This window comes from Pangasianodon hypophthalmus, chromosome 8 (genome assembly GCF_027358585.1).
Source record: "Pangasianodon hypophthalmus isolate fPanHyp1 chromosome 8, fPanHyp1.pri, whole genome shotgun sequence".
NCBI classification, from domain to species: Eukaryota; Metazoa; Chordata; class Actinopteri; order Siluriformes; family Pangasiidae; genus Pangasianodon; species Pangasianodon hypophthalmus.
The window spans coordinates 20,681,410-20,702,019 of record NC_069717.1 but is presented as its reverse complement, the minus strand read 5'-3'; the positions used below and the strand labels follow the sequence as shown (position 1 = coordinate 20,702,019).

The window sequence follows — 20,610 nt, the reverse complement described above, 5'->3', positions numbered from 1 at the left end:
CCAGCTCACACAAACGTTATAAACCTGATACAGTAAGAAATAAATATTTTTTTAATTACTGTGACTGTAACGCAGTGAAAAAGAGACAATAAAAAATTAAAAAGGTAGTATGACTATCACTTTTAAAGCTTTGTGTTACATATAATTTCATGAGTTCTTAAATAAACCATAATGTAGCAGGTTTCCAGGGAAATATTTTGAAGCGAGGAAGACATGGACCATGTGTGATTTTTATAAACATCATAAAATTTGATATTAATCTTTCCATAAATTCCTTGTGCCCAAGTCTGGAAGATGATTTTCTATATGAAATGCCTTGTTGTAGATCTTCATAAACTATATTTGCTATCTTGTGCACTTTGCATACAAAATAACAAAGTATGTTTTTCTGAATTTGATCTAAAATCTAAAAAACCACTAAAATTGGTACAATAATAAAAAAAAAAAGATTTCTTTAAATAATAATTTAAAAAAGTGTTTTTTTCAGCCTGAGAGTTATGCAATTTCTCAAACAAGACTAATTTAACCAAACAAGGCCAGTAAACCACTGAAAGAATCCCTTGTGGCCTTAATATTATAAGTTCTATCTGCCATTTATTCTTAACCCAGACAGAACTTCATAATACTAAGGTCACTCAGTGTGATGGTATCGTTATGTAGCATCATCATTAAGAAAGTTTTAGTGTGGGCTCTTGTTCCACATTAGGAAATTTACCAATTCACCAATTACCAATTGTAGAATTAGCTCAGTGTAATTGCTGCGTTGGATCCAAAGTCTGAACCAACAATGGTCAATCAAAGGACACTCACAGTTAACCCCCTGCAGATTAAGTGTTGTTTTGTGTAGCAAACTACACTATATGGCCAAAAGTTTGTGGACACCTTACCATCACACCCATATGTGCTTTTTGAACATCCCACTCCAGATTTAATCACCTCTCTCCTGTTATAATAACCTCCACTCTTCTTAGAAGGCTTTCCACTAGATTTTGGACTGTGACTGTGGGGCTTTGCCCATTCAGCCATAGGAGCATTAGGGAGGTCAGGAACTGATGCTAGGCAAGGAAGCTTGGCGTGCAGTCGGCATTCCAGTTCATCCCAAAGGTGTTCAGTGGAGTTGAGGTCAGGGCTCTGTGCAGGCCACTTGAGTTCTTCCACTCCAACCTTGGCAAACCATGTCTTCATGGAGCTTGCTTTGTGCAGAGGGGCATTGTCATGCTGGAACAGGTTTGGGCCCCTTAGTTCCAGTGAAGGAACGAAGTATATGAAGACATTCTGTACAATTCTGTGCTTCCAACTTTTTGGCAACAGTTTGGGGAAGAACCACATATGGGTGTGATGGGCAGGTGTTTACGTACTTTTGGCCATATAGTGTATGTCGTAAACAATGATACAGTTCAAATCATAAATTACAATATAAGCTTCCAAGCAGAAAAAAAAAAACCTGTCGTGCAGATGCATCAGTTTTCAAGCACTGCAAATCATGTTATATGTACACAAAATTCATGTGTAGACATATAAATATATACAGCACAACTAAGACAATACAGATAATCAAACAGGCAAAGTCTATGTGTATATGTCAAGAAAAGTAGTACAGATTAATGCAGGTATCTGACTGATATGAATACATAAGACAGAATATAATAGAACACGACATTTCTTCAACAATCCGCAGAGCTAAGATAAATTCCTTTATGCTGACCTGGTAAGCCTCGAGTTTGGGCATGACACGGCCATGGTCGATAACCTGTGATGGCAGGAAGTGGAACTGGATGTCAGGATGAGTGACGCCAGGGCGACTGCGAATAAAACCACCGCTCTCCAGATGAGCTGTAGCACCATAACCTGTGAGATGGATCAGAGTCAACTGACAAGCTCTTAATTTTATAATGCCACATGACACCTGCGTAGGCTCTTCAGGACTTATAATATTTATAAAGGCTTATTCCAGCGGACACCAGCTGACAAAGATTGCTTTCATCATGCTTTTCGTCAAGATGACAAAACACCCAATGGTTTCAATGTTATGGCATTTTCCAAACTACTTATGTAAGCATGTCATTACAACTGATTTGCTCCGTAGCTTAGTGCACTTCTGTACAGTGCACAGTCCTGCGATTCTCTGGGGATTTTCACATACAACAGTCTCTAGAGGGTGTGAAATGAAAAATGGTGCGAAAAACAAAACACATCCAGTGAGCAGTACTTATACGCATGGAAACACCTTTGTTGATGAGAGTGGTTTGAGCTGACAGGAAGGCTACAGTAACATAAGTGACCACAATATAACCGTGGTGAGCAGAAAGGCATTTCAGAAGCACAGCATGGTGAATCTTGAGGCGGATAAACTACAACAGCGGGAGACCACATCAGGTTCTACTCCAGTGAGCCAAGGACAGGAATCTGAGCAGTTAATGATTTTTTTTTTAATTATATATAAATCTTACCATTATGCCCCCACAAACACTTGAAAAAATTCCAGAGGTAGAGATGATAGCATGGTGTGTGAATTGTGGCCCTGACAGTTTCTCAATCTCAGCTACATTATTCCAAATCATAATTGGTCTCAACTAGAGAAAGAAATGGGCTTGTTTTTTTTTTTCAGTCCCACTTATGCAGTTCTTACTTTTTTGTGTTTACCTGCCCACAATATTTTCTAATAATTCTAGTTGGTTCTATTTCCCAACATTCAAACTAGTAGCAATTTAAACCACTGCAATCCTGATCAGGCAGTTACTAAGGATTCTGTAAATGGATCGCACTCATGTTAATAAATGTGGTCTTTGTCCTGCGAGCTTCATATCTGACTGCTTACTCACACCCATATGAAAGTAAAAGCCTCCCACTTCCACAACTTACAGACATAGAGGTCATGTAACAGGAACTCAGATGACCTTTTGTTTAATATCTACAAGGAGAAGTTATTTAACATTGACCATAATGTACATTGGTTTTGTTTTCTGACTTATTTGTGTTTGTGTATTCAGGCCACACTAAGTCATACATAAATATATGTCTTTAACTAAATGTTACAGTAAAGGCCAGGGCTCTTCGTGTTTGAACTACTGTACTTTTTTTTTTTTTCCTGTGTGTGAATATTGGATATGGTACTGCTGGTCTCCTACCTGTGAAGCGCAGAAGCCACTCCAGGCCAATCTTAACCATGTGGAATGGTTTCTGAGCTTTGTACAGAGTGATAGGCTTAGTGCACTGTTGTTGGACATACAACTCCAAATGATCCTGGAGATTACTTCCCACACCTACACACAGTTAGCAGACATGTTTCCCTTCATCAAGCAAGAGATGTGGCAACAAGTTGCTGTTAAGTAAAACCATGATAATCATTACTTAATTCACATCTAAGTTTATTGTACTGAGCGCTTTTTATATAGCCCCTTTAAACTCTCTGACAATTTCAGCATTTATATAACATTCCTTAATCATTAATATGTCTTCGAGGAAACAGCAAACACAGTAAGAATGTATAGTAAAGTCTTCTTGCTCTCTACCTAAAACTACATTACAGTGGAATTTACAACACATAGATCACTAAAGGAAAGCAACACTTAAAGAAAGACTATCATGACTGGTCAAAGTACAGACCAATAAATATCTATTAAGATTTCATAAAAAAGAAGCCGTACAGACCAGACAAAGATCATTTATGCTACCCTGTGTCTGTTTTATATCAAATGCATTTCCTAATAGATTTTTTATACCAATTAAAAAATGTTGTATAGTTAAAAAAGAATGATTACTGGGTCACCTGGGAGGTGTTGCACGATGGGGATTTCCAGTTTGCGCAAATCATCGGCATTTCCCACCCCGGACAACATAAGCAGCTGCGGGGAGTTAATGGCCCCGCCACTGACAATGACCTCCTTATCAGCAAATACCTGAAGCAACAATAATAATTTTTGCAAAATAGCAGTGCATATATTTATTTGAAATAAATAGGCAGTTTTGTTATATATATTGAATATTTTGATATATATTCAAATAAACTAAAAGGGTATATGGGAAGGTGAATGTTTAGAGAAAGAAAGTTCTGAGAAAATGAATATATCAGCTGATCACTGGTGATGTTTCTCAACTGTGTGAGCAGTTTTCTCAGACTGATAAACCGACAGTGCGAGCAAGATAGGAGAGGGTTTAGTCAGATAGAAAAATAGGTCACTACTGCACCTGACGGCCTCAGATTATTCTGAATACTAAGCAGTAATAGCATTCAAAAGGTATAAATCATCCAGAGAAAGTGAAAGAAGCCTTTTCAACAGAATTTAACCCATATTAGAATCAAACAATTCAAAACTTTAAGCAAAATTACAAAGTCAAATGTGTCAGCTGGCACGAAAAAAAAAAAAAAAACAGCACACCCTGATGACTGGTGAAAAGAAACCTTAAAGACCTATCAAGCATCATTTACACTCTCAGAAACTACTGTCTCTGGGGAAAGAGCAAACTGATAGAGTATTTCTGCATTCTTGATTCTGATTGGTCAGAAGTTGTTGATTAATTTTCTTTAACAGCATGGCTATAACTATACTGGTGGCTGCAAGACAAATCATGGGCTGATATTAATGCACTTGGAGACTCCAGTAATGTAACAAAGGCAATGCTGTTCCTGTAAGTTTTCCACCATGCTGCATTTTTCTTTGGTCATAGTAACTTCAAGAGTGAGATGAAAAAAAAAATCTAGGTGGGCCCTTTTGTGAGATGTCATGGTGTTTCATGGTACATCTAACAGCTGATCTTTATTTGTGGTTATCAGAATCACTTCACTGACAGGTGTATGATAATTACTTTTGAACCAACTTGTAACTGGTTAATTCTGAACACAGTCCCATTATAAAAGGATATGCATACTTATGCAACCAGTTTTGCAAGTTTTTTCTTTTTCTATTTCTGACATGTTTCTATTTGTTTTTCACTTGAATTTTGTTGATTGCTATATCACATTAAAGATGGAAAAAGATCTGACATGATTTATCTTGGTTTAGCTTTTTACATCACAAAAACCTGTGTTTAGTTCAGGTACTATGAAAAGGTTCCCGCGGTGCGAAAGGCCCTAGTGTTACTATTATCTAGGTGCTGATCCATGATGCCTGGACCTCTGCCCTACCTTCTTCATCTGACCATTCTGTTGGTACTCCACTCCCACTGCTCGAGTCCCATCAAAAAGGATCCGTGTGGTCAAACATCTCACTTCCGCCTTCAGGTTGTGTCTGGATAGAGCAGGCCGCAAGTATGCACTTGCTGTGCTCCATCTCTTGCCTAAAGCAAGGCGAGAAGTAAGAGTTAAGAGGGAAGAGGAGATAAACCAAGGTCAGGAGGAGAAGAAGTTGTTCAAGTTAATTCAAGGCAAAAAAGTAATACAACGCAAAAGAAGAAACAGCAAAAATGTGACAAAAATTTGAAAAAAAAAAAAAAAAAAAGTGATTCACTACTATTGATACTTTCATTAATTGCCATATCCTGTGCTGAAGGTGAATTCACCAATGAATATCAAAATAGTGAATAGTACTGTACATTTTTAAATATGTTATCTGCAATGACACAATTTTTTAAAATCTTTGTATATCCCAACCTGGAAGGAAGTTCCGGGGACAGTATATTAAGCCCTGGCACCCCTGGAGAAGTCAAGTGTTTGGGACTTAACAGTGGCAGTCTGGATACTGGAAATCACAGTCTAGGCACTAACAACTGCCTGGCTCCCACTGCCATACCTTTGTAAATGGCGTAAAGTCAATAGGGTATTCTATACCCTATTCTATTCTGTGCTCTATAATACAATGTACACTGAACTATATATTATACAATCTATTTAATGTAGAAAGAATTCCAGCTAGGAGTATTGTCATCTTCAAGATTATTTCTATTCCATCTGTAAAATGAATATACGCTAAAATCTGTTATTCTAGCTTTGGACCACTGACCATACATAGCAATCCATGGGAAAAAACTATGGTAGAATCCTGGGTAGAAGCTAGAACACAATGTCACTTGGAACTTTGTCAAACATTAAGCAGATGTGTCCACTGAACCAAAAAATAAACTGATAAAATCCAAAAACTTAATACAAAAACTGTTTAAAGCACATTCAGGATCAATTGGATGAAGTATTTTATACTCAAAAGTGAAAAACAACCTTTGTGAATGGTCATATCCATCCAGCCAACACCTTCCTGCTGGTACCCATTCATGTCCTTCGTGAAGGGGTAGCCAGCTTGTTGAGCAGCCTCGATAAACGCATGGTGAAGAGGGTGATCAGTTTTGCCTCTGGAAACGTGCAGGGGTCCACTGCCACCCCGGTATTGGTTCGCTCCCAATTCATGGGTCTGGGCTTTCCTGAAATATGGCAGGCAATGCTCATAGTCCCAGCCCTCAGCACCTTCTTTGTGCCAGCGGTTGTAGTCCTCAGCATGCCCACGGATATAGACCATGGCATTGAGCGAGGACGAGCCACCCCAGACACGGCCGCGAGGCCAGTACAAGATCCGGCCGTCCATTCCTGCCTGTGGCAGTGTGTGGTAGAACCAGTTGTACTTGTCATCACAGAGGTTGTAGGTCAGTGCTGCTGGCATGTGTATCTTCCAAGACAGGCGGGTACACCCAAGCAGCAAGTCCTTGGGCCCCGCCTCCAAGAGGAGGACAGACTCAGATGGGTTCTCTGATAAGCGGTTGGCCAGCACACATCCTGCTGAGCCTGCCCCCACGATGACATAGCTGAAGGATGGAGTTTTCTGATCAGATGAAGTGGTGCTATAGCAGGAGACTTTGTAGTGTCTGGAATGTGAGAAGGCTGCCTTTCTGGCAAGTCCTAAAGCCAGCCAAGCAGACAAGGGGGGACGCACCATGACAGACCAGTTTTCAGAACCCTTTACTGCCAAAACATAGAGAGAGAGATTTAGTTTCCACTTTTAGGAACTCTCTATATGCAAATTCACCAAATAGTTCCACACCTATAACAGTCCTGTAAAAGAATGATTTTATAAGGTCAGCCCGAGGACAGGATAAGATAAGTCTTTTTCAGTTTTTTCATTATTTTGCAAAGTTTGGTACAAGTTAATACCTTGCCTTGTGATCCTTGGCAACATTTTATATTTAAATAAAAGTTCATTTTCAGTAACTGGTTTCCTGCCCACGGTGGTTCTCAAGACTGTCCTGGGATCACTAGCCACAAAGCAGAAATATACCATGGACAGGATTGACACCAGTCAAATTGCAGAACATCACACACATACACAAACTCGTATATACCAAGAGCATGTAGAGTAGTTAATCCACCTACCAGCATGTTTTTGGGATGTGGGAGGAAACCAATGTACCTGGTGGCAACCCACACAGACATGAGGAGAACACAAAAAACTCCACACAGACAGTAACTGGAGCTTAGATTTGAACCCTGGACCCTGGACCTGTGGGGTGGCACCATTGTGCTACTCCACTTTATAATATATGTTTCCTATAACTAAATACTTTCAGAAAAATTACGTGACATGTGCCATCTGGTCAGAATGTGAAAATGATTATTGCAAATGATTTGTCTAATTCTTCTAAAAACAAAAGGGAAAACAGTCTCACTGGTAATCTGTGTTTTTACTGAACACATGACAGTCAAGTGTTATTGTGTCATAAAAGAGTATGATAATATCTGATAATATCCGCAAAATGCAAACTCAAGACTATGAAAAATGTGGCTTGTCTCCTTTTATTTTACAAGTTTATTAGGGTTGGGTGAAAGGGACTGGGTGCATTTCCAATTAGCACAAAGAAAAGAGTAAAAGTGTAGGCATGTTTCTGTACCTTTTTCTGTCGTGTGTCTAACATTACAGTATAAATCCACGGTTCCCAAATAGGGTTTAGATAAGCATAGCCATAAATCATAACCAGAGGGATTAGGGTGGCATAAATCATAACCCATCATTATGAAAATTATTATCTTTATTATTGAGTTCTTATAGCTATTGGCTGGTTTCAATAATCCCTGGAACTGGAAATGGATTTAATCTTAATTTCCAATTCATATAAATAATATCCACTAGAATCTAATGACAATTTAAATAAAATGTGCTCTATGAATGAACAGTTCAGAAATTCAATAGTTCTGTGGTTCCAATAGCCAAAATATTATTGCACACATTCAAATAATGAGCGTATTATTTGACTAGCTGGATTATGTTCATGAAATAAATCTATACTGAGTGGGTCCTTACAGTTACATGAGTCCTTGGCTGCAAAACATTTGTGAACACATGCTATAAATAACTTAACCTTAATACAAACATACATACATCATAAGTGAAATATATTCTCTGCACACTCTGCATAAACTGATGGTGCACATATACTAAAATGAACAAAGAGTGAATGAATGAAGTGAGATATTTACTCACTGAAACTATAAAACTATATATAAAGCCTGTATTGTAAAACATCCAAGAGTAACTTTAAGTGTAACTGTACTTTAAGTGTAACTTTTAACTTGCTACAACCAAACATGCAGAATGTACCACGGATGGGACTAGTAGTATATATAATGTTACGTGATATTGGGTTTCCTCATCATATCTTTTTCTATCCCTCTGACATGTTCTTATTTTAATTATAAGTTCTCAGAACTTGACCATATGGTCATAGTCATACTTGGCCATGCATAGTCATACTTTGTTGAGCTGCCAGAAACTCTGGACTGGGTTTGATCCATTCCCTTTGATCACTTGTATCAGATAAGAGGCACTAAAGCAATCCCTGCGGCAGGTGCTCAATAGATAACGCCTTTATCTTAGTCTTTAAAGTTAAACCACTGAAACAGGGATTATAAATTGAAAACTGGTTATAATCTGTTTTACTGTTAATCAAACTGCACAAGAACAATTACTCAGTCTACTGACAGCACAAGCCAAAAAAAAAGGATCTGACTAAAGCACATTTATCTTAGTTCTGAACATTTTGGTTTTGACAATATTCAAAAGCAGCAAAAAGTTGAAACTAGGGTTTATTTAATGAAATAATGAATGGAGGTAAACAGGTCATGAATGGAGGTAAGCTGGTCTACTGGAAGCTTACTGAAACGTGGCTAGAGCCTGTTTGGAGGGCTGGAAAGCAAAGCAGTTACAGACAGGAGTCTTTTCGCCTTCGAGGTTGTGTTGTTTTGTTTTGTTTTTTTTAATTAGGTTTTCAGCATACACGTAAACTCAAATGCTACAACTTCAGGCTCGACAACTGACCAAACACAACAAACCGATACAGAAAAATAAACAAGTGCTCAAAATCCAGAGCTCGTTTTCTCTCTTTACTTCAAGCAACTTTAATCAGCAGTGACCACAGTTTATACACATACATACATACATAAATAAATAAATAAATCATACAAATCATACAAACAGGCCACTTACCGATTACTCCAAGCGCACTGGTCACTTTATCCTACGCAATACGGTATGTTGGTCAGAGGGGGCGGAGTCACAGGCAGAGGAAGCACACCGGGCGCATGAGCAGAGCAGAAGCAGCGCGTGCCTTTCCGACGCCCACTGTAACAGGTTAGAGCGTGCACACTGCACGCGGAGGAGCAGGAGCACAGCTGGAGCGCCGCGGTCGTTTCTGCACCGTGTCTATTTTAGCTGCGCTGCTCAGTGCAGTGTTTCTGGTTAAAATAAACATGGGTTGACATGAAAATCTTCACCATAAAGCATGCAATGTCTGCATGATGTCTACTGTGAAGAAAACTTGAAAGTACTGTGACCCTCCCCCTTCATGTCCTTCTCTGAATGTGGATTTTTTTTTTTTTTACATTGAACAGAATATTTTGTGTTGCTACTTAAAACAATTCTCTTATACTAATCGCACTACACGGAAAACAATGGACAAAAATAAATAAAAGTTATAGAAACAATAAAATAAGCCTCTTGAAGAGGTTTTCCTCCTAGATGTATTAATTTTAACACCGTTTGCATTTAGAAACAAAATAAAGGAATGCGCATTCTTGTATTTACGGTACACAAGCCGGGGTTCAGCTGCGCCGTACAATCACTGCCAGTGTGGAAGCACCATGGGCGCGTGCTACTTCTGCTCTTCTCACGCGCAGTGTGTAGAATTACAGTCTCCTCCGAATGTTTTTGAAACAGCAGGGCCAAAACTTTTATTTTTGCTGTACACTGAACACATTTTTTGAGTTTGAGATAAAAGGATGAATATGAGATGATAGGTGAGAATTTTAGCTTTCATTTCTTGATATTTACATCTAGATGTGTTCAATAACTTTGTTTTTTTTTTTTACCCGCCCGTTTTTCAAGTGATCAAAAATATTGGAACACGTGACTGACAGGTGTTTCTTGTTGCCCAGGATTGTTTAAACAATTAATAGCTCTGAATGTCTGCTCTTGGTTTGAGCCCTGGGGTTTGCCTGTGAAGAATGCATTTGTTGTTAAAAAAAAAAAAAAGATAAACCAACATGAAGACCTGAGAGCTGTCAAAAAGCAAGCCATTTTGAAGACGTCAAAAGAGGGAAAATAGATCTGAGCCATCCTACAAGCACTGGACATAGCCAATACAACTTGAAGAAGACTTTGAGAGCAGAAATATAGAGGCTATAACACAAGATGCAAACAACTCGTCAGCAATAAGAATCTGAAGGCAAGATTGGAATTCGCAAAGAAATACAGAGATGAGCCACAAAAGTTCTGGAACCAAGATTAACCTCTACCAAAGTGATGGAAACCCAAAGGGTGGAGAAAGAAATGGTGGAGGTAGTGTCATGGCTTGGGCTTGCATGACTGCTTCTGAAACGGGCTCATTAATCTTTATTGATGATGTAACTCATGATGGTAGCAGCAGAATGGATTCCGAAGTCTACAGAAACATTCTGTCTGCCAATTTACAGAGAAATGCATCCAAGCTAATTAGGAGGAAATTCATCATGTAGCAGGACAATGACCCAAAACACACTGCCAACACAACAAAGGACTTCATCTGGGGAAAAAAGTGGAAGGTTTTAGCCTGGCTAAATCAATCACCAGACCTTAACCCAATTGAGTATGCATTTCACTTCCTGAAGAGGAGACTGAAGAGAGAAACCCTACAAAACAAATAACAGCTGAAAGAAGCTGCAGTTCAGCTGATGCAGTTATTGCAAGCAAATATTGAATATTAAATATTGAAACCAAATATTAAGTGTTATTTACTTTAAGATGATCTTTTCCTATACTTTTGCTCACCTAAAAATGGGGTGGTCTTCCACCAAGGGTGCCGTGTTCTAAGGTGTAAATATCAGGAAATGAAAGCTGAAATTCTGATCTATCAGTTCATATTCAAATTTTGATCTCAAACTCAAATGTCTTCAGGGTATAGCAAAAACAAAAGAAATGGCCTTGCTGTTCCAATACTTTCGGAGAAGACTGTATATGAATAGGCTATTTAATCTGGATTTAAATAGTATATTTTAAACAATATACAGAGTCTGAGTTAGAGGGAGCTATTTTAGTGGGCTTGACCAAGCATAAAAGAGGCGGAGCGGAAAAAAACAGTTTATCTAGCTGGCTAGATCTCTCAGGTAGTGTCAGAATTCTTTTCATGTGGCTCTTTGTAGACTCTCATGTTCTTTCAATGGAGTTGTTACGCAGCATCAGAAGTGTATTTTGCCTCTGCCTGCTTCATCTCGCAGTAACTGACACCACTGCTCTCAATATAGTAAGTAATGTAGGCAGGTTGGAAGCTTAAAATTACTAATTCACATGTATACCATTTTTTTTTTTTTTAATTATTGTTATTGTTGTTGACTTTTTACACAGGTTGTGACATGTACCAAGACAAATGGTAAGTGATTTGCATCTTTGGAATGAAATTAGTTATCAGTCTAACCAAGACTGATACCTGACCACCACACTCATGCCAATTCGAATTTCAGTGATGCTCTACCTCCAGTGTCAGTAGAATGTCTTTCTGAGTGCTAAATACTGTACCTTCCAAAACAGTTCAGTCACAACTCTAATCCAACACAGTAACTGACTGTTAACATCGGTTAATCCATATGATTTAGACAGTAGTGTATTCCTTTTAGTTGTAAGGGACTAGAGCTGGTGGTCTGCTCAGCTTACTTGATATTACTAAATGCTGGACCTTTTGAAAATAATATTTTTTTGTTTGAGATGTGGCAGAAATTTCCCAAAATATTAGCAGGTCCTCTTGTGTCTATATCTGCTCTTACTGTTTGTGAGCTGCATGGAATCGTGATGCAGCTGTCGTACATACTACACACTGTCTTCATAATTGATCATCCTCAGCTTGAGTCAATCCAAACGATAGGCTGTTGTCCATTTGGCGTCATATTATGCGTAGTCCTTCTCAAGACTTGAAGACGTTCTAAAGCACAGCCTCCCAGTAGATACAGATGCACATACTTTAGATGGTGGAGTTTGCTAAACTCTGGAGTTTGCATTTAGCTTTAAAGAATTGTAGCTTCAGTTTGCATCTCACTATTTACTGAACCATTCAGCTTTGTTAAAACTATACGTATACAAACAATGGTGTTTAGTTTTTGTTCCAGTAACCTTTCTTAAATACACAAACTGGTTGGGTTTCTTAACTCTGGACATAGCTCCTGTTTGTGTAATTTGTAAGTTCTTGCTGTACTTTGGACATGATGTTCCAATACAGTTCTGACTGAGAGAAAGGTTGAAAGTTTTAAAGCAATATCAAAGCGTTGCATACCTGTAGTTCACCCAGGCCTCCAAAAGGTTTAAATTTCAGTTTATATATATTTCAGTTTTTATATATATATAATGTGTGTGTTTGTTTAATTTTTTTTTTTTAATTATTAAATACTAATTATTATCGTTTTCCATCTGGACAGATTTCTTCAGTGCTGACCGCAAACACATTGATCAAGTTTGCAGTTTTATGTGTCTTACAGAGTAGCTACAGTGTTAAGACTAGTTTATACTGTACAAATGAATCAAATGAATGCTGAAATAATCTACGATGAAACAGTCTTAGGTTCTCTGAAGCCTTTTATAACTCTTGCAGGTAGTCTTTAGGTTGTGAGCATTTGAACTTTGTCTAGAGCTGGACCGGTCAGAAAGATGTTGGTAATGAAGAATTGTTCTAGGCTGGGACAGATATGCAGTACTCTGATATCTGGACTAAATAATAATTTAAGTATTATTAAATGAAACTATGCATTGAGGTTAAGAGTAGTTTTCTCATCCTCCTTGATGGTTGCTTCAAACGGGTACCTTCACAATATGCATGTTGCATATGGCACATATAAAGTCTTCACTACATACATTTAGATAATCTCAGTCATTCAGCACTCTGGTATGTGCAGGTTAAAAACCATATAAGAAACCCAACAAGCAATGTGCTTGGGTTTCCTCCCACTGTCCAAAAACATGCAGGTAGGTTAGAGTTAGGGTTAGGGTTAGCTAAATTGCCAATGCTCTTTGGCTATGCTAAATTGCCCCTAGTGTGAATTAGTGTGTGAATGGACTGGCATTCCATCTGGTGTGAATTCTCCTGCTTTAAACTCAATGTTACAGGAATAGGCTACAGTTCCACCGTGACCCTGACCAGTATAAACCAGTTAGTGAAGATGAATCAGATGCAATTAGTGACAAAATTGAAAAAGTATTTAATATTTTAGGGAGAACAGCTTTGCCTTAATTATGATGCACTATATGGCCAATGGTATATGGACACCTGACCATCATACCCCTGTTTGATTGTTGGACATCTCTTTCTAAAACCGTGGGCATTAATATGGAGGTGGTTCACTCTTTGCTGCTATAGCAGCCTCCAATCTTCTGGGAAGGCTTTCCACTAGATTTTGGAATTTGGCTGTGAGGATTTGTGCCCGTTCAGGCATAAGCGCATTAGGGAGGTCGGGGAATGAGATCAGAAGGCCTGGTGTAAAATTGGTGTTCCAATTAATCCCAAAAGTCTTCAGTGGGGTTGAGATCAGGTTTGGGCTAGGCCCCTTAGTTTCAGTGAAGGAAAATCCTAATGTTGCAATATACAAAGTCATTCTAGACAATTGTGTGCTTCCAACTTTGTGGCAACAGTTTGGGGAAGAACCACATATAGGTGTGATGGTCAGATCCACATACTTTTGCCCATATAGTGTATGTATCAAATACAGAGAACATCCTTCCTCAAGCAGTTGCAAGTTAAAGCTTAAGTTGAGGCACATATGGACCCTGAACTACTTAGAAAATGAAATGACAACAGGAATTCAGTGAACCAATCACAATAAACTGGATTATTTTTGTGTCTAATCTATTCCATTATAAATGATTACCATAAGACAGTTTTGGTCTTGGACTGGGTAGCTGTGGCAATGACTTTTAATTTTTTCATTACAATCTGTTGAAGATTTGAACCCTGACACATGGTGGACACCTCCCAAATCCAATCCTTCTCCGCTACATGATCTTAAAGTTCAATTTACTTCTCTGAATGGTGCTCCAGCTTCTCTTGCTCTCAACATAACATGGGCTATAAACATTGACAGTGAGTACTATGATTCCTGATATTTATTAATAAAATGGTACATTTGACCTGTTTTTCAACTTGAAATAGAGCCTGTGAAAAATGCCTAACATTTAACATGTGAAGTTATGACATACACACATCTTCAGCTGTTCTAGCATGACTGCTTTGTATAGATTCTCATATGTTCATATGAGCAAAAAAAAAAAGACATTCAGGTAAGAATGGGAAACAAAGTTTGTGATGTGAAATAAGAGATCTTTTGTCTATAAGATTATGATTAAACTTTTCCTTGCAGGTCACATACATTAGGTATGGTTTTTGCTCTGCAATGTTATCAATAATATATTTAGGCTTCTGTTTTTATGTTCACCTTTTATGTGTGCTTGCTTTCTTTGTTGAAAATCTGACTGTCACCAAAATGCCCAAAGTTGGAAAAACCGTTTGATTGTTACTTTTCTAGGTAGTATTCACAGTATTAACAGCACATGGATAGAAGTTGACATGATACAGATACAGCTGAGATACAGATGTGAATATCAACCTCCATTTACTTCAAAACAGGTCCACACTGGTGATTTAGAGCAGGTAAGGCCTTCAGTTTTATTTGGTTAAATGCTGTATTGGATTTTTTTAATTCATATTTTATAGTTTGAACTTTAAAATTGTCAAAGACAGATGGCATTAGATGATATAGCAGAAGAATTTGAGGAAGGGGCTGTTGTGTGCTACACAAGTTCTCTAACCCATTTATTTATAATGTTCCCTCTGTATTATGTAGCTTTGGTTCAGTTTTACAACCACAGATGTCAATATTGAACCCAGCGACTCTTACCAGGTAGATGTCTATAATCTTCCCCCAGCACCACCTAATGTACGACACCAATACTTAAAGCAAGCAGAGATAGAAGCACCTGGTTAGTTTTTTATAAACCTACTTATAGAATCATGCAGTGTTTCTATGATCTCTTTATTTGAGATCATTTATTCTTCTTCAGATATGTTGTAATGTTTTTTTGGCCCCCACAGGATGTGATGATGAACGGATGAGGGATCATCCAACATGTTTAAAGGAGAAGCAGGACCTTGTTACCCCAAAAAATGGAATGAGGCAATTACATTGTGGTAATCAGGCCCTGAAATTTGATGTACTAGCACATTATTATTAACAATAAATAAAGGTTGCTGTGCACTTTAGTAATAAAAGGTACAGAATGGAAATGTCTGGAACAGAATACAAACTTTATTTGAACTCCATAATCGGCTGTCTAAGCAAACCTGTGTAAGAGGTAAAACCATTTGATGTTAGATTTAAGAAGTATAAAGCATATATAGTATTCATTCCATGGTGTTCATAAGTTACTTTATCCTAATAATAATGGCTAGCATACGGTGGTCATTAATATGATGTCTGTTACTGTTAAAACATCTACTGACTAGAAATGTCGTTGATTCAAAGATCCTCAACAAAACAATCATTCATTCATTCATCTTCAGTAACCACTTTATCCTGGTTAGGGTCAAGGTGGATCTGGAGTAAGCTGAGCTCAGGATCAAACCAAGAACCCTGGAGTTGTGGGGCAGCAATGCTACCTGCAGTGCTAACAGATCTGTTTGTTTTTCCAAGAAGGAGATCAAGTTGGATCAATGCTACTTCTGGAGTTTAACAAATACATGGAAGATAACACAAAGACAGTTTGGAATCTCTTAAGATAATATTTTCCAAATAATTCCAATTAATTACTATGAAAAGTGTTGTATTAATTAGCCAGCTAGAAACAAAATGTGCACTGTTCAACCATTTTGTTACTCGCCTTGTCAGAGCACTGGGACATTTCTATAGTCCGGATAAAGGATGAAATACAAGTGAGTTTTGACTCTCACTTGAACACAGAGAAGTACGAGATCAGACTGCGAAGAGGAACGCATATACTAAACTTTACTGAAGTGATGGTGGTACGTTATACTTAAGTACTTCCTAATTAGTGGTTGGATTATTTGCAAACTTTTTGTTTGAGGAGCTTTTTAAAATAAATTTTGTTTGTTTTCTGTTTGTCTCATAGAGAGGAGAAATTGAGACGCTTACAGCAACTCTGAAGTATTCCGGACCATGTAAAAATCTTACACTATGGGTGTGTCCAGGTGTCCATCCATGCTAAAATGTATTTGTTAAAACTTTGGGATTACAGTAGTTGAACCCACATGACTAATCTTTTAGGTTATGTGTACTGTAGACCTCAGTCTTTGACTATGAGCACCAATAAATAAAAAAAAAAAATCTGAATTCATTACAGATAACACCATTTTTTGAGCATTGTGGAGTTACATGCAAATCAGTTTGCTGCAATATAGACTGTCAAGGTGAGTATTCCAGTTTTATTTGCAGACTGCAGTCTGTTCTTGTTCTGTAGAGATGACCACTACAATGTAAAAAAAAAAATCTGAATCTGGCAATTCAGGTCAAACTAAAAAAAATTTCTTTGCAGGGCATAAATTAAAGTTGTCTCCTATTAGTGCAGTTTGCAGCAGATAGAATGAAATGAGGTGCGAAAAGCATGGGAATCGCTTATACATCAAAAGTGAATGATGTCCCAAATGTCTGCTTTTAACCTTTGCAACTCAACATTGTCAAAGTTCACAGTTTGTAGAACTGCATGGCTTAGGGAAGGTGTTGGTGCCTCACAGCCCTAGGGTCAGGTTTCTGAACATGAGCTGTTTGTGAAGTTTTGTATATTCTACCCAAATCCATGCAACTTTCTTCCCATCTCCCAAAACATGCCTGTAGGTGAATTGATGGCACTTAATTGCCCCGTGGTGTATGTAGTGCCCTATAATAGACTGATGTCCCATCTAGGGTGTATTTTTGCATTGAACCCAGTTCCCAGGATAGACTCTAGACTCACCACAACCCTGACCAAATTCTATTCAAATAAACAGCAAATAAAATTTTAATTAGGAAAATAAACAGAACATAAAGCAAATAAACAGTGGAGAAACGATGGATTTTTTTTTACAGTGTAGATATTTATCTTTTTCAAATCTAAAAGAGATTGAAGAGAGACTGAATATCCTGTTTCTTATAACTGATTTTTGTTGTGTATTTGTAGTCCCATCTACAGCTGCACCAGCAGAAGGTAAGATGCATCTATGAACTGATATGCATCTTTTAACTGTGATACAATCATAAGCGACTGTGGCATTTCTTTCCAGAACCAAAGGAATATGAAACGTCTGTCCTGCTCATCAGCACTGGGTGTGCAGTAGCCATTATTTTGTTGTTTATCTGTAAGTATTTTTTTCGTTCCTCCGCATTTCATTGAGGGGATGATACAGGTGATGATACAGGATACTTCCACCATTCTTTGTCTGCTGGTATTTTTCCTTTGGTCTGTAGACGATTTAGAGAGATTCTGATTTCAGTGAGCTTGAAAATGTAACAGTATCTACTTAGAGGCAAGAGCAGACAATTTTCAAGTGATGATCTGTATTGGTGTCTTGGAGATTCAATGCCTTGGAGAAGTACTTACTGCCTTGATCTTTCCACGTTTTGTAGTGTCACAGCTTGGAACTGCAATTATATGTCATCAACCTACACAAAATAAAGTCCATAATATTGAAGTGAGGGAGAAAAATCAATGTGTTAATAGAAAAAACATAAAAGTTGTGAGTATTCATCCAGTTTCATATGGTTCTCCACTTGTCCATAAAGCTCAGCGGTTGTCCTGTGAACAGCTTCTTTAGCTCCTGGTCACTGACCTTTGGTGGATGACCTCTTCTAGGCACAGAGTCACAGTTGTGCCATATATATATATATATATATATATATATATATATATATATATATATATATATATTTTTTTTTTTTTTTTTTCAATAATGAATTACATTTTTTTCTGTGGGATGTTCAAAGTTTGGGATACTGACTGATACTTTTCCAGAACTTTGTCCCAGCATGTGTTTTAATATCTCCTTAGTCTTCAGTTTGCTCTTATTTAGATATGAAACTCTGGAGCCTTCCGGGAACAGGTGTATTTTATACTGAGATCACATGACACTTTAACTGTACGCTGGTAGACTCCATTCAACTAATTATATGTCTTCTCTCTTAGGGGTTTTACAGCAATGAGGGTAAATACATCTGACAACTCGTTTTTTTTTTTATTTGTAAATAATTTTACCAACTATAGTGTGTTTTCCCAACAATTCAATATTGTGAGCTATTTCAGTTCCAGGCTGTAATACTACAAAATGGGGAAAAGTTCAAGAGGGGGGTGAATACTTATGCAAAGCATTGTATACTAATTTATTTCTTAACCTCCTTTCATCATCATGACTTCATTATCCCTAAAAAAATATGTCAATGCTTAATATATGTTTAGTTTTATGAAAGCATGATTAAATTCTCCACTTCCAGGCCAATTCTGGAGACTGCGGATGAGGTCTGGCTATTCCAGACGTGGACTAGACTCTGCAGGGTCAGTGGGAGTGCTGGTGGTGTATCCTGCAGTGGACAGTGTGTTCCAGAATGCTGTCATGGCCATAGCTGACTTTTTGCAAAGTCACAGAGAGCTGAATGTAGTCATTGACTTGTGGCAGAGAGGGAGTTTGGCGGAACAGGGCCCGCTCCGCTGGCTTAACTCACAAGTGGGTTGTGCTGAGAAAGTTCTCATTGTCTTGCCACCTCAAAACAATGAACTCAACACTGACACAGGTAACACGCCAATAGGTACATTTCCTTTCAAACATTTTGCCTATTTGTAGTGTTTGTTAATGCTTTCACACTTCCGAAGGGCTTGTTATTACAGAACCTATTCCAATATGTTTAAGAATTTTCAGCTATGGTTAAAAACAACTTGAAACAAAGTTGAAAAAATAGCTCATTCGGTTAAACTATATATCGACGGAATGCTTTGTAGCTGTGAAATTGAATTGGATTGCATATGTGATCCTTTATTCATATTGTACAACACTATTAGAAAAGTGTTCTTCAAGGGTTCATTAAATAATGGTTCTTAGCCTCTAAAAAAGGGTTCTACTTGGAACCATTTCTGATAGGGAAACACTGTTGTCTTGTTTTATATATAGAACCTTTAAGGTCTCCCCTATGGAAGCAACAAAAGAGAGACAAAGATTTAAATTTTAATCAATTTCCCTTCGGGAAAAAAAAAAATACAAATTAAGCATCTGGCAATTAAGTCTGGAATGCAATGAACCCATATCATGCCAGTCTCATGCACAGGCTCTCATTCAAGGCCAGACTGAGAGGATTTTGCCAAAGTAAATTCTGCAAGCAGGATTTGACTGGTCACTGAGCACTGGAATGAGTAACCTGAATACAATGTTTTGAATATTTTAAAAATGAATTATGAAACCTGATTTTGTGAACAGCTGTATGAATTTATGAGAATAAACTTTAAAATATGAATCTCTGAGCATTGAAATGAAACTACTTTGAATTTCAAGGAGGTTCATTCAGGTTAATTGAGTAACACATTTTGATTATATGAATCCAATCATTTAAGTTTCTTTATTAAGAATTCAACTGCATTTAAATTCTACATTTTCCCTCCAGAGGGACAACCAAAAAAAGCCTTAAAGGTTCTGAATTGTCTAAGAATATATCTTAATTGAAACTAACGTGAAATCCACACTTTTCCACAGCCTGCTTAAAACTCAACATGGCATCTGTCGTAACTGATTACACCGTCCCAGCGTCTGCCTGCGAACTTTTCTCATTGGCACTAAACCTGGTTGCTAGCTGTGCCCATGATCCACAGCAGCACCATAAGTTCTTGGTGGTGCACTTGGACCATGGTGGACACAGAAGTACAATGCCAGTGGAGCTCAGAGGCTGCAAGGCCCTTATTCTGCCCAGAGATCTGGAGAAACTCCATCAACTGTCCTCCAGGCAAGGAGTAACAATCTCAAGCTGCAGGTCTGAGTCATACCGCTGTAAAGAAACCGCAAGGAGGGTCAGAGACGCTGTGCAGCAGTTGGACAAAAGAAATGGTTTGTCTCACTAGAGTGGAAAGCAAGCCTCTCTGGTGTTCAGACCTTAGGCTGTGATAAAGGCCAGTTTAACTGGGTTTCCTTTCAAATTCTTTTATTGCTTTTTCCTGAAGG

At 37.9% G+C, this 20,610-nt stretch overlaps 2 protein-coding genes across 3 annotated transcripts in view; one reads left to right on the top strand and one right to left on the bottom strand.

Moving 5' to 3' along the window:
- The window catches only part of chdh (choline dehydrogenase), a 19,133-nt gene extending 4,794 nt beyond the window's left edge, over positions 1-14,339 (bottom strand). Inside the window, exons 1-7 of one of the 2 annotated variants that reach the window (XM_053236115.1) lie at positions 12,253-14,339; positions 9,402-9,649; positions 6,152-6,886; positions 5,126-5,277; positions 3,770-3,899; positions 3,129-3,263; positions 1,706-1,848 (exon numbers count right to left, since the gene is read on the bottom strand). In XM_053236115.1, the coding sequence (XP_053092090.1) occupies positions 1,706-1,848; positions 3,129-3,263; positions 3,770-3,899; positions 5,126-5,277; positions 6,152-6,860 (1,269 nt within the window). In that variant the 5' untranslated portion in view covers positions 6,861-6,886; positions 9,402-9,649; positions 12,253-14,339. Of the gene's footprint in view, positions 1-1,705; positions 1,849-3,128; positions 3,264-3,769; positions 3,900-5,125; positions 5,278-6,151; positions 6,887-9,401; positions 10,120-12,252 lie in introns of those variants that run through there. The other variant, XM_026925241.3, reaches the window with a different exon arrangement.
- On the top strand, positions 10,358-20,610 carry LOC113533248 (interleukin-17 receptor B). The gene is made up of 13 exons (XM_026925242.3): positions 10,358-11,691; positions 11,793-11,817; positions 14,371-14,508; positions 14,951-15,075; positions 15,269-15,404; positions 15,517-15,612; positions 16,310-16,443; positions 16,551-16,619; positions 16,782-16,848; positions 17,595-17,621; positions 17,698-17,772; positions 18,902-19,198; positions 20,149-20,610. The coding sequence occupies exons 1-13, from the start codon at positions 11,575-11,577 to the stop codon at positions 20,508-20,510; spliced, it is 1,668 nt and encodes a 555-aa protein (XP_026781043.3). The 5' UTR covers positions 10,358-11,574; the 3' UTR covers positions 20,511-20,610.